This window comes from Salmo salar, chromosome ssa13, assembly GCF_905237065.1.
Source record: "Salmo salar chromosome ssa13, Ssal_v3.1, whole genome shotgun sequence".
Taxonomy (NCBI): Eukaryota; Metazoa; Chordata; class Actinopteri; order Salmoniformes; family Salmonidae; genus Salmo; species Salmo salar.
In genome coordinates, this window is record NC_059454.1 from 109,415,080 (window position 1) to 109,430,438 (window position 15,359).

At 43.1% G+C, this 15,359-nt stretch overlaps 1 protein-coding gene across 6 annotated transcripts in view; it reads right to left on the reverse strand.

Moving 5' to 3' along the window:
* Nucleotides 1–14,286, reverse strand: part of LOC106568544 (netrin receptor DCC) — a 597,715-nt gene extending 583,429 nt beyond the window's left edge. For 3 of the 6 annotated variants that reach the window (XM_045692661.1, XM_045692664.1, XM_045692659.1), the window contains exon 1: nucleotides 13,819–14,286. In XM_045692661.1, the coding sequence (XP_045548617.1) occupies nucleotides 13,819–13,906 (88 nt within the window). In that variant the 5' untranslated portion in view covers nucleotides 13,907–14,286. The remainder of the gene's footprint in view (nucleotides 1–13,818) is intronic. The other 3 variants (XM_045692663.1, XM_045692662.1, XM_045692660.1) reach the window with 1 other exon arrangement.
* Between the last annotated feature and the right edge of the window lie 1,073 nt (nucleotides 14,287–15,359).

A 15,359-nucleotide genomic window follows, 5' to 3' on the forward strand; every position in this document is an offset into this window, starting at 1 on the left:
ATGTTACTGTAGTCCATGCTACTGTAGTCCATGTTACTGTAGTCCATGTTACTGTAATCCATGTTACTGTAGTCCATGTTACTGTAGTCCATGTTACTGTAGTCCATGCTACTGTAGTCCATGTTACTGTAGTCCATGTTACTGCAGTCCATGCTACTGTAGTCCATGCTACTGCAGTCCATGTTACTGTAGTCCATGTTACTGTAGTCCATGCTACTGTAGTCCATGCTACTGTAGTCCATGCTACTGTAGTCCATGTTACTGTAGTCCATGTTACTGCAGTCCATGCTACTGTAGTCCATGCTACTGCAGTCCATGTTACTGCAGTCCATGTTACTGTAGTCCATGCTACTGCAGTCCATGTTACTGTAGTCCATGTTACTGTTGTCCATGTTACTGTAGTCCATGCTACTGTAGTCCATGCTACAGTAGTCCATGTTACTGTAGTCCATGTTACTGTAGTCCATGCTACTGTAGTTCATGTTACTGTAGTCCATGCTACTGTAGTCCATGCTACAGCAGTCCATGCTACTGCAGTCCATGCTACTGCAGTCCATGTTACTGTAGTCCATGTTACTGTAGTCCATGTTACTGTAGTCCATGCTACTGCAGTCCATGCTACTGTAGTCCATGTTACTGTAGTCCATGCTACTGCAGTCCATGCTACTGCAGTCCATGTTACTGTAGTCCATGTTACTGTAGTCCATGTTACTGTAGTCCATGCTACTGTAGTCCATGCTACTGTAGTCCATGCTACAGCAGTCCATGCTACTGCAGTCCATGCTACTGCAGTCCATGTTACTGTAGTCCATGTTACAGCAGAAACGGACTCAACCGCACAAAGCCCCTGCCGTCCCGCCTGAAACGGTTATGACGGTAATTTTATTTTCATGACATTCTTCATCCATAACCGTGAGTTACACGGTTATACGGTAATTGTCACTGCCCTAATCTGAGCCCAGATCAGAGTGTTTACTGAAGCTAACGCTATAAATATTCATAGTAGGTTGTTGGAGCCTCCTGAAACCACTGAGCAAAGAACAGCCATTCTGCCTCATACATTGGCCGTGAAATACCCCCCCCCCCCACACACACACACACACACACACTTCTGTACAGTGGTGTGAAATGTACAACCACTTATAAAGATTAGTGATGCACCATGCCCAAGGCTCCCTGCACTGCACTTCACCCATCCCCCATCCCTTCCTCCCACCATTCTCCTCCCTCCCTCCCTCCCTCCCTCCATCCCCATCCCTTTCCTCCCTCCCTCCCTCCCTCCCTCCCTCCCTCCCTCCCTCCCTCCCTCCCTCCCTCCCTCCCTCCCTCCCCATCCCTTTCCTTCCACCATCCTCCTCCCTCCCTCATCCTCTCTCGCTCTCTATCTCCCTCCATCCTCCCTCTCTTCCTCCCTCCCTCCATCTTCTATCCTCCATCCTCCCTCCCTCCTCCCTCCATCCACCACCTCCATCCCTCCCTCCTCTATCCTCCCTCCTCTCTCCATCCTCTACCATCCTCCACCATCCTCCATCCTCTACCATTCATCTTCTCCATCCCTCCCTCTTCCCTTTCCTCCCTTCTTCCATCCCTCCCTCCTCCCTTTCCAACCTCCTTCCATCCCTCCCTCCCTCCTCCCTTTCCTACCTCCCTCCCTCCCCCCCTTTCCTCCCTCCTTCCATTCCCCCTCCTTCCTTTCTACCTCCCTCCCTCCTCTCTTTCCTCCATTCATCCTCTACCATGCTCCTCCTCCTTCTCCTTCTCCCTCCTCCCTCCCCAACATTTCCCAGCATTATGAAATGCTCCAAGACCCTGAGAACAATTTAAAGCAGAACACATGTACAAAATAACGCTTCATTTTATTCAATGTTTATGTTATTTATACAGTTGAAGTCGGAAGTTTACATTCACTTAGGTTGGAGTCATTAAAACTTGTTTTTCAACCAATCCACAAATTTCTTGTTAACAAACTACAGTTTTGGCAAGTCGGTTAGGACATCTACTTTGTGCATGACACAAGTCATTTTTCCAACAATTGCTTACAGACAGATTATTTCACTTATAATTCACTGTATCACAATTCCAGTGGGTCAGAAGTTTACATACACGAAGTTGACTATGCCTTTAAACAGCTTGGAACATTCCAGAAAATGATGTCATGATTTTAGAAGCTTCTGATAGGCTAATTGACATCATTTGAGACAATTGGAGGTGTACCTGTGGATGTATTTCAAGGCCTACCTTCAAACTCAGTGCCTTTTTGCTTGACATCATGGAAAAATCAAAAGAAATCAGCCAAGACCTCATAGAAAGAAATTGTAGACCTCTACAAGTCTGGTTCATCCTTGGGAGTATTTTCCAAACGCCTGAAGGTACCACGTTCATCTGTACAAACAATAATACGCAAGTATAAACACCATGGGACCACGCAGCCATCATACCGCTCAGGAAGGAGACGCGTTCTGTCTCCTAGAGATGAACGTACTTTGGTGCGAAAAGTGCAAATCAATCCCAGAACAACAGCAAAGGACCTTGTGAAGATGCTGGAGGAAACAGGTACTAAAGTATCTATATCCACAGTAAAATGAGTCCTATATCGACATAACCTGAAAGGCCGCTCAGCAAGGAAGAAGCCTCTGCTCCAAAACCGCCATAAAAAAGCCAGACTACAGTTTGCAACTGCACATGGGGACAAAGATCATACTTTTTGGAGAAATGTCCTCTGGTCTGATGACACAAAAATGTAACTGTTTGGCCATAATGACCATCATTATGTATGGAGGAAAAATGGGGAGGCTTGCAAGCCGAAGAACACCATCCCAACCATGAAGCACGGGGGTGGAAGCATCATGTTGTGGGGGTGCTTTGCTGCAGGAGGGACTGGTGAACTTCACAAAATAGATGGCATCATGAGGAATGCTAATTATGTAGATATATTGAAGCAAAATCTCAAAACATCAGTCAGGAAGTTAAAGCTTGGTCGCAAATGGGTCTTCCACATTTGTGGGCAGAACTGAAAAAGTGTGTGCAAGCAAGGAGGCCTACAAACCTGACTCAGTTACACCAGCTCTGTCAGGAGGAATGGGCTAAAATTCACCCAACTTAGTATGGGAAGCTTGTGGAAGGCTACCCGAAACGTTTGACCCAAGTTAAACAATTTAAAGGCAATGCTACCAAATACTAATTGAGTGTATGTAAACTTCTGATGCACTGGGAATGTGATGAAAGAAAAAAAAAGCTGAAATAAATCATTCTCTCTACTATTATTCTGACATTTCACATTCTTAAAATAAGGTTGTGATCCTAACTGACCTAAGACAGGAAATTTGTACTAGGAGTAAATGTCAGGAATTGTGAAAAACTGAGTTTCAATGTATTTGGCTAAGGTGTACATCCGACTTCAACTGTACATGACATGTTGTATGTTCTATGCTGTATGTAAGTTGACATACAGTATGTAGCATAAGAAGTATAGAACAGCATCTATTTAACTACCTGCACTTGTGTCCTGCAGGCTACCTGTAAACAAGAGCAACAAATAATTGCTTTCCATTGCATTACACTGAGACCAGACCAGACACCTTTCCTTTCCTAGTAAATCTCTAAGTGAGACCAGACACCTTTCCTTTCCTAGTCAATCTCTAAGTGAGACCAGACACTTTTCCTTTCCTAGTAAATCTCTAAGTGAGACCAGACACTTTTCCTTTCCTAGTAAATCTCTAAGTGAGACCAGACATCTTTCCTTTCCTAGTAAATCTCTAAGTGAGACCAGACACCTTTCCTTTCCTAGTAAATCTCTAAGTGAGACCAGACACCTTTCCTTTCCTAGTCAATCTCTAAGTGAGACCAGACACTTTTCCTTTCCTAGTCAATCTCTAAGTGAGACCAGACACTTTTCCTTTCCTAGTCAATCTCTAAGTGAGACCAGACACCTTTCCTTTCCTAGTAAATCTCTAAGTGAGACCAGACATCTTTCCTTTACTAGTCAATCTCTAAGTGGGACCAGACATCTTTCCTTTCCTAGTCAATCTCTAAGTGGGACCAGACACTTTTCCTTTCCTAGTAAATCTCTAAGTGAGACCAGACCAGACATCTTTCCTTTCCTAGTCAATCTCTAAGTGAGACCAGACATCTTTCCTTTCCTAGTCAATCTCTAAGTGGGACCAGACATCTTTCCTTTCCTAGTCAATCTCTAAGTGAGACCAGACATCTTTCCTTTCCTAGTCAATCTCTAAGTGAGACCAGACATCTTTCCTTTCCTAGTCAATCTCTAAGTGGACCAGACCAGACATCTTTCCTTTCCTAGTCAATCTCTAAGTGAGACCAGACCAGACATATTTCCTTTCCTAGTAAATCTCAGCTAAATAAAGATAGAGATGTCTACTAGCCAGACCCACTATGCAATTAGGGAGAGTGAACCTACATTATCATGGCCTTGATATTGATCTCACTGGTTACAGGCATCATATGTTTATTTTATATATATCTTACGATGTAAGTCTGCTCTACATATGTACTCCAAGTCTGGTATGGTTTTTATTTATTCAAGCCGGAAGTATTTCAGATCGAAAACATGAAATTGTCTCTGAAGACAAATTAAATTGGTGCGAATGTAAACATCTCACCTGAAACTGACACACACATATATATATATAGAGAGAGAGAGAGCAATAGAAAGAGAAAGAGAGAGAAAAAGAAAAAGAGAGAAAGAGAAAGAAGAGAGAGAGAGAAAGAGAGAGACAGAGAGAGAGAGAGCAATAGAAACAGAGAGAAAAAGAGAGAGAGCGAGAGAGAGAGAGAGAGAGCGCGTTAGGCCCTTATCAAAAGGCTTCAGACTGCGACCATTTTGTGACCCTTTGACTTGGCTGTGTGAGGAAAAACAGTAATTGGTCGCATCAGTACGAGCTGAATATTCATTAAATGGTCATCTCACTCAAAAGTGGGCAGCTAAAACCACAATTTAGTCAAACAGTAAAGTACATTATCCTCATGATTCCTGTAATGCAAGTGTCTGACCATCCCCTGGGCCTGTTTTGCTATAGCCCTGATGCTGTGATGAGCAAACCACTCTTTCTCTGCCTCTCCACCTTGATGTGCGCTCTCGGGAATTATTATTGTTTTTTTTAATAGCAGCTATTTTACAACCAACGTTATTTGACATGGTTTTGAGATACGGAGCATGCAGAGAAAATGCACATCAGCCATCGCCAGAGTGCAAAGGATAGCAGGCTACAACAGTTTTGTTAGGACATTACATTTACTGTTGGATGAATACAGGACTACTAAAACTGGGTGTTATACTTCATGTTAGCGATCTAGCTAAGTCTTCCTTCCTCATGTGGTGAATTATCCCCAAATACATTTTAACGTATGATATTACGCGAACATAAAGATGTAGGTAAATTCGTCAACAACAAACAACAAAATTCAGATAATTCTGGAGCCCTATTTTAACAGTATAATATAACAACAATATCTTATTGTCAACCCACAATTCGTGACTAGGATTAGGTTGCACATTAAACAACAAAAAAATATCTTGAATCATGAATTCCTGCTTGGACATGTCAGAAGATGAAACAATTTATTTTTTGACAAGTCAGCCATCTCCAGTAATCTAAAACACTGTGAATGACTTCATAAGCTGATTAAATTGTTTTCATAATGCGTGACACCGAGGACACATTTTTCTTCGCGACAAAATCATGGACTAGTGTCACCAACTGAAAAAGTTTCAGGCAGGAGCCCTGATAGAGGGAAGAGGGCGCATTTTGTGACTCAACTTGTGTGTGTCTACAGAGAGGCTGGCCCAATCATTAAGCTGCAGCAGCTTGTGGAGAAGATTAAACCAGTCAATATGACATGGATGTCAGTATTTAGCAGATCTGGGAGAAATAAGACTGTGTTTCTGCTGCCTGCTACCTCAGATGAGACTAGATTACACAACTAACGAGGGTATCTTCACTCTCTAGATTAAACAACTAACGAGGATATCTTCACTCTCTAGATTACACAACTAACGAGGATATCTTCACTCTCTAGATTACACAACTAACGAGGATATCTTCACTCTCTAGATTACACAACTAACGAGGATATCTTCACTCTCTAGATTACACAACTAACGAGGATATCTTCACTCTCTAGATTACACAACTAACGAGGATATCTTCACTCTCTAGATTACACAACTAACGAGGATATCTTCACTCTCTAGATTACACAACTAACGAGGATATCTTCACTCTCTAGATTACACAACTAACGAGGATATCTTCACTCTCTAGATTACACAACTAACGAGGATATCTTCACTCTCTAGATTACACAACTAACGAGGAAATCTTCACTCTCTAGATTACACACTAACGAGGATATCTTCACTCTCTAGATTACACACTAACGAGGATATCTTCACTCTCTAGATTACACAACTAACGAGGGTATCTTCACTCTCTAGATTACACAACTAACGAGGATATCTTCACTCTCTAGATTACACAACTAACGAGGGTAGCTTCACTCTCTAGATTACACAACTAACGAGGATATCTTCACTCTCTAGATTACACAACTAACGAGGATATCTTCACTCTCTAGATTACACAACTAACGAGGGTATCTTCACTCTCTAGATTACACACTAACGAGGATATCTTCACTCTCTAGATTACACAACTAACGAGGATATCTTCACTCTCTAGATTACACAACTAATGAGGATATATCACTCTCCTGCACACAGTCAATTGTTGTATCGTGGTATTGTAGCATAGTAATATTGTAATATTGTGGCATTGTAATATTGTGGTATTTTGGTATTGTGGTATTGTAATATTGTAATATTGTGGTATGGTAATATTGTGGTATTGTAATATTGTGGTATTGTAATATTGTAATAGTGTGGTATTGTGGTATTGTGATATTGTGGTATTGTAGTATTGTAATAATATGGTATTGTGGTACTGTGGTATTGTAATATTGTGGTATTCCGTTATTTGTGTATAAATCCCAGGAAGAATAGCTGCTGCCTTGGCAGGAACTAATGGGGACTCATAATAAACCCCAGGAAGAGTAGCTGCTGCCTTGGCAGGAACTAATGGGGATCCATAATAAACCCCAGGAAGAGTAGCTGCTGCCTTGACAGGAACTAATGGGGAGCCATAATAAACCCCAGGAAGAGTAGCTGCTGCCTTGGTAGGAACTAATGGAGATCCATAATAAACACCTGGAAGAGTAGCTGCTACCTTGGCAGGAACTAATGGGGATCCATAATAAACCCCAAGAAGAGGAGCTGCTGCCTTGGCAGGAACTAATGGGGATCCATAATAAACCCCAGGAAGAATAGCTGCTGCCTTGACAGGAACTAATGGGGATCCATAATAAACCCCAGGAAGAATAGCTGCTGCCTTGGCAGGAACTAATGGGAATCTATAATAAACCCCAGGAAGAGTAGCTGCTGCCTTGACAGGAACTAATGGGGATCCATAATAAACCCCAGGAAGAATAGCTGCTGCCTTGGCAGTAACTAATGGGGATCCATAATAAACCCCAGGAAGAATAGCTGCTGCCTTGGCAGGAACTAATGGGGATCCATAATAAACCCCAGGAAGAGTAGCTGCTGCCTTGGCAGGAACTAATGGGGATCCATAATAAACCCCAGGAAGAGTAGCTGCTGCCTTGGCAGGAACTAATGGGGATCCATAATAAACCCCAGGAAGAGTAGCTGCTGCCTTGGCAGGAACTAATGGGGATCCATAATAAACCCCAGGAAGAGTAGCTGCTGCCTTGGCAGGAACTAATGTGGATCCATAATAAACCCCAGGAAGAGTAGCTGCTGCCTTGGCAGGAACTAATGGGGATCCATAATAAACCCCAGGAAGAGTAGCTGCTGCCTTGGCAGGAACTAATGGGGATCCATAATAAACCCCAGGAAGAGTAGCTGCTGCCTTGGCAGGAACTAATGGGGATCCATAATAAACCCCAGGAAGAGTAGCTGCTGCCTTGGCAGGAACTAATGGGGATCCATAATAAACCCCAGAACTAGTAGCTGCTGCCTTGACAGGAACTAATGGGGATCCATAATAAACCCCAGGAAGAGTAGCTGCTGCCTTGGCAGGAACTAATGGGGATCCATAATAAACCCCAGGAAGAGTAGCTGCTGCCTTGGCAGGAACTAATGGGGATCCATAATAAACCCCAGGAAGAGTAGCTGCTGCCTTGGCAGGAACTAATGGGGATCCATAATAAACCCCAGGAAGAGTAGCTGCTGCCTTGGCAGGAACTAATGGGGATCCATAATAAACCCCAGGAAGAGTAGCTGCTGCCTTGGCAGGAACTAATGGGGATCCATAATAAACCCCAGGAAGACTAGCTGCTGCCTTGACAGGAACTAATGGGGATCCATAATAAACCCCAGGAAGAGTAGCTGCTGCCTTGGCAGGAACTAATGGGGATCCATAATAAACCCCAGGAAGAGTAGCTGCTGCCTTGGCAGGAACTAATGGGGATCCATAATAAACCCCAGGAAGAGTAGCTGCTGCCTTGGCAGGAACTAATGGGGATCCATAATAAACCCCAGGAAGAGTAGCTGCTGCCTTGGCAGGAACTAATGGGGATCCATAATAAACCCCAGGAAGACTAGCTGCTGCCTTGACAGGAACTAATGGGGATCTATAATAAACCCCAGGAAGAGTAGCTGCTGCCTTGACAGGAACTAATGGGGATCCATAATAAACCCCAGGAAGAGTAGCTGCTGCCTTGACAGGAACTAATGGGGATCCGTAATAAACCCCAGGAAGAGTAGCTGCTGCCTTGGCAGGAACTAATGGGGATCCATAATAAACCCCAGGAAGAGTAGCTGCTGCCTTGGCAGGAACTAATGGGGATCTGTAATAAACCCCAGGAAGAGTAGCTGCTGCCTTGACAGGAACTAATGGGGATCCGTAATAAACCCCAGGAAGAGTAGCTGCTGCCTTGGCAGGAACTAATGGGGATCCATAATAAACCCCAGGAAGAGTAGCTGCTGCCTTGGCAGGATACTAATGGGGATCCATAATAAACCCCAGGAAGAGTAGCTGCTGCCTTGGCAGGAACTAATGGGGATCTGTAATAAACCCCAGGAAGAGTAGCTGCTGCCTTGGCAGGTACTAATGGGGATCCATAATAAACCCCAGGAAGACTAGCTGCTGCCTTGACAGGAACTAATGGGGATCTGTAATAAACCCCAGGAAGAGTAGCTGCTGCCTTGGCAGGAACTAATGGGGATCCATAATAAACCCCAGGAAGAGTAGCTGCTGCCTTGGCAGGAACTAATGGGGATCCATAATAAACCCCAGGAAGAGTAGCTGCTGCCACAGGAACTAATGGGGATCCGTAATAAACCCCAGGAAGAGTAGCTGCTGCCTTGGCAGGAACTAATGGGGATCTGTAATATATACTAATTACACAGACAGTCTGCGTGATTCTGTTGTTATGCTCAATAAAGGGACTCCTTAGTGGTCCATCCCAATCCTGTCCTTGACCTATGAACCATCAGCAGCCATATTTTTCAGACTTCTAAATGGTAAAGATATTGTAATAAACCGCATAGTGTACTGCAAACACCAGAGCATGAGGACTACTGAATGTGGCATAGGGAGACACTGTCATTCGGTCATTGTAAAGCCCTGAGTTTTACTGTGAGTTCATGACCTGACTACTCATGACACTTGATTAAGAGTGGCATTCAGAGAGAGGGATTTAAACACTGGTCTAGACTGATATCAGCTGCATTCAGAGAGAGGGATTTAAACACTGATGTCAGCTGCATTCAGAGAGAGGGATTTAAACACTGATGTCAGCTGCATTCAGAGAGAGGGATTTAAACACTGATATCAGCTGCATTCAGAGAGAGGGATTTAAACACTGATGTCAGCTGCATTCAGAGAGAGGGATTTAAACACTGATGTCAGCTGCATTCAGAGAGAGGGATTTAAACACTGATGTCAGCTGCATTCAGAGAGAGGGATTTAAACACTGATGTCAGCTGCATTCAGAGAGAGGGATTTAAACACTGATATCAGCTGCATTCAGAGAGAGGGATTTAAACACTGGTCTAGACTGATATCAGCTGCATTCAGAGAGAGGGATTTAAACACTGATGTCAGCTGCATTCAGAGAGAGGGATTTAAACACTGATGTCAGCTGCATTCAGAGAGAGGGATTTAAACACTGATATCAGCTGCATTCAGAGAGAGGGATTTAAACACTGATGTCAGCTGCATTCAGAGAGAGGGATTTAAACACTGATGTCAGCTGCATTCAGAGAGAGGGATTTAAACACTGATGTCAGCTGCATTCAGAGAGAGGGATTTAAACACTGATGTCAGCTGCATTCAGAGAGAGGGATTTAAACACTGATATCAGCTGCATTCAGAGAGAGGGATTTAAACACTGATGTCAGCTGCATTCAGAGAGAGATATTTTAACACCGATATCAGCTGCATTCAGAGAGAGATATTTTAACACTGCTCTACACTGATGTAATCTGCTTTACCAGCACATAACACTTTGGTTTGTTTGAATTATTTGACATTGACTTCAAATATAAAGGGTAACCAAAAATACAAACCAGATATTATTGCAATACTTATGTGGAGACGGCCCACATCATTTTACTGTGAGTGGTCATTCACCTCTAACGGTATTGGTATCAGACATTATGATTAACCTACAAATCACACCCTGCAGGGACAATTTTAAACACCCTCTCACACTGTCTCATACACACCCTATTTGAGACACCCTCTCTAACACACCCTCTCTAACACACCCTCTCTAACACACCCTCTCTAACAAACCCTCTCTAACACACGCTCTCTAACACACGCTCTCTAACACACCCTCTCTAACACACCCTCTCTAACACACCCTCTCTGACACACCCTCTCTGACCCACCCTCTCTAACACACCCTCTCTAACACACCCTATTTGAGACACCCTCTCTAACACACCCTCTCTAACACACCCTCTCTGACACACCCTCTCTGACACACCCTCTCTAACACACCCTCTAACAAACCCTCTCTAACACACCCTCTCTAACACACCCTATTTGAAACACCCTCTCTAACACACCCTCTCTAACACACCCTCTCTAACACACCCTCTCTAACACACGCTCTCTAACACACCCTCTCTAACACACCCTCTCTAACACACCCTCTCTAACACACCCTATTTGAAACACCCTCTCTAACACGCCCTCTCTAACACACCCTCTCTAAGACACCCTCTCTAACACACGCTCTCTAACACACCCTCTCTAACACACCCTATTTGAAACACCCTCTCTAACACGCCCTCTCTAACACACCCTCTCTAACACACCCTCTCTAACACACGCTCTCTAACACACCCTCTCTAACACACCCTATTTGAGACACCCTCTCTAACACACCCTCTCTAACACACCCTATTTGAGACACCCTCTCTAACACACCCTCTCTAACACACCCTCTCTCACTGTGTCTCAATTGTCTAGGAGGTACCCACCAGTCCCCAGATTACCAGTCACTACAGTACTAGTCTAGGAGGTACCCACCAGTCCCCAGATTACCAGTCACTACAGTACTAGTCTAGAAGGTAGTGCTGAGCGATCAACCGACAATTTGGTTATTTTTCTTTTTTTAAACAACTAATTGACCAATATCAGTTTAATTGTTATATTTATATTTAGTAAAAAAAAAATCCCTTTGATCTAAGTGTGCACATTGTTCTGTTTCTCTATAGATTAATCAGATCAAGCCAGAACTGTGCGATGTAGCAGGGAGTTGTAGTTTCTCTATAGATTAATCAGATCAAGCCAGAACTGTGCGATGTAGCAGGGAGTTGTAGTTTCTCTATAGATTAATCAGATCAAGCCAGAACTGTGGAATGTAGCAGGGAGTTGTAGTTTCTCTATAGATTAATCAGATCAAGCCAGAACTGTGCGATGTAGCAGGGAGTTGTAGTTTCTCTATAGATTAATCAGATCAAGCCAGAACTGTGCGATGTAGCAGGGAGTTGTAGTTTCTCTATAGATTAATCAGATCAAGCCAGAACTGTGCGATGTAGCAGGGAGTTGTAGTTTCTCTATAGATTAATCAGATCAAGCCAGAACTGTGCGATGTAGCAGGGAGTTGTAGTTTCTCTATAGATTAATCAGATCAAGCCAGAACTGTGCGATGTAGCAGGGAGTTGTAGTTTCCAACAGGCAACTATTCTACATAGTTTACTGCAGAATTTTTTTTTTGTCAATCAACGACAATGGCCATATTCCATTGTGTACCAACTTGAACATGTCCGTGTTTCTGTTACACCTGCTACATAAAAGAGACAGAAGAATACAGGACCAAGAGGGGATGGAAAACAGTTTCTTCGCAAGGTATCTCTACTTAAAAATACATGATCTAAATCAGGGGACCCCCCCCCACCCCCCCACCCCCCCACCCCCCCACACTACCCAGCGCTATACAGCTGATTAAAATAACCGACTCATCATCAAGCTTTGATTATTTGAATCAGCTGTGTGGTGTGGCTAGGGCAACAACCAAAACATGCAGGGGGGGCAGGACCTGGGGGCAGGACCGAGTTTGGGGAACCATGATCTAAGTGATTGATCGTCGTTATTCAGATCAATCAATAAATGATGCCTTTACTTTCAATAGATCTTTAGAGATGAGATGATGGACTTTGTAATGAAATAAATTAAGTCATCAAACAAAACAAATTTAATATACACAACAATTGAAATATTTTATTTGAGTAAAGTGAATAAACTGATGGTTAAATAAGTGATAATGCAGAAATGGGGCAGTCACCACCATCATGGGGACTTGTATTCATTGTTTTATTCTACGTTGTCACAGCATTCAACCCACATAATGCATAGTGCATTTAATGTTTAAAAAAAAGAAAGAAGAATTGAACCGAAACACAACCTTATAAAAGCACTAATGCTCAATACTGCTATGAGGGACCCACCTGCTAGTCCTTGACCTGGTAATAACGCTGTACTAGTGTATAATGACCAGGTAGGACTATGGATGTGTTTTGTGTCTGGGTGGGGATGAGGGTGGGGGGGTAGGATAAAGGCTATGCCACTAGTTGAGTACTATAGAGACTATATAGGCAGTAGACCAGCCTAGTTCAGCTTGATTAAATGTGGTTTGATTTACATAGTCAGTCTACTAGGTTCAAGCAGGTTGACCTATTGACACAAATGCACTGTATTCCCTCAATGAACATCAATTTAAAAGGTTATATAGTTACTATAACACATTTTATTGTGAATTCTAAATATAGAGGTTCAGAGATATTATTCTACCTACACACACATGGAGCGAGAGAGAGAGAGAGAGAGAGAAAGAGAGAGAGAAAGAGAGAGAATAGATTCGATCAGGTGCAAATTGCCAATTCAGAGTTATTTCATCATAGCCAATCAGCAAATCAACAGGGTTGTAAAATAATACAACGAGAAGAAATTAGGCTACGTGAAACACGTAGACTAAGATATGCAGGAACATTTTAAAACAGGTTGAAAAAGGTAGCAACATTTTTATAAAACCGAGTAAAAGTCAAGCGTAAAGCTGTTGGCTTCTATGCAAACAGTAGCAAGACCAATACGCATCCAATGGAAGTCTACCTCCAGCAATAGCCTACAGCCGATGTGTCAACGAAATACATTTGTATGCAACACACAACACAGCTTCTCTCTTCTTTTTTTTTTTTTTTGTGCGCATACACACCCGCATAGTTGACATGTTTCGACATTGAAATATCTTTTATTCAGTACTTACTATATGATGTTGAATCGCCGGCGAGATAGCATAACCAGACAAATACCGAAAGTATTTTCAGGCAAATACATCCAAATGATCCGTCCATGATTGCACTTCACCGCTGAGCGACACTAGTCCCACTATCACACAACAATTCTTCTCTAAAAACCACACAACGCACGGATCAGTTCGTTAACGTGGTGCGTATGGAACTGGTTGCTTGCTCCCAACAACAACAAAAAAAAATCTCCTAATACAATAGCAACAAAAAGCAGGTACAGCGGTGATAAGTTTCCAAGTTATGAAGCAACAACTAAAACCGTTAGTTCTCCATCTTTTTCTGCGCAAAGGCTCCAAGCGTAACGCGGTAGAAATCCCCAAGACTTAGGAACGGACATGCAGCCTCTGTATACTCGTAGCGGGAGCTGTCCAGCGGTTCACTGTGGGAGACCAGTGAGAGAGAGGAGATGGGTACGCGAATTCATTGATCTAACGGTGTTGGAGGTAAAGAGTGGAGTGGGAATGAAAAACTCCACTGGAACGGACTGGAGCGTTTTGCAGGATCGATGGAACTATGGAATCAACGTGGTGTTCTAGCTGGGATTCCAGGCTGTTTGAGGGGAATGAGAGAGCTCGCCTGCCATCTCTGGTCAAATTAAGAACTATAAATACGATTAATCTCCACTCTCCAGAGTCATGAGGTCATGCCACCTACACTGTGTGGTGGAACAGATCAAATTATTCGACTTTATTCTGGAAGTCAGGATATTACATTTTTTACCAATGATAAAGAGTGACAGAAAGGAAGTATTGACTCATAAGAAAGTATTATATTACGGGAATAATTGTGAATGTCAACTATTCAGATTTATGCACAATTGTCCAACAAATCTAGGAAATTATTTATAGCTAAAATGGTATACAGCTTGAAAACATGACAGGGAAATCAATGTGAAGATTTGTGTCCGACTGTTGTTTTAGCCAAGTGGGTTAATGTTGTCTTAAGACAGGAGGAATAGTCCTACCTGGGTTCAATAACCTACCAGGTCAGAGGAATAGTCCTACCTGGGTTTAATAACCTACCAGGTCAGAGGAATAGTCCTACCTGGGTTCAATAACCTACCAGGTCAGAGGAATAGTCCTACCTGGGTTCAATAACCTACCAGGTCAGAGGAATAGTCCTACCTGGGTTCAATAACCTACCAGGTCAGAGGAATAGTCCTACCTGGGTTTAATAACCTCCCAGGTCAGAGGAATAGTCTACCTGGGTTTAATAACCTACCAGGTCAGAGGAATTGTCTACCTGGGTTCAATAACCTACCAGGTCAGAGGAATAGTCCTACCTGGGTTTAATAACCTACCATTTACATGTACAACCTACCAGGTCAGAGGAATAGTCTACCTGGGTTCAATTACCTACCAGGTCAGAGGAATAGTCCTACCTGGGTTCAATAACCTACCAGGTCAGAGGAATAGTCCTACCTGGGTTCATAACCTACCAGGTCAGAGGAATAGTCCTACCTGGGTTCAATAACCTACCAGGTCAGAGGAATAGTCCT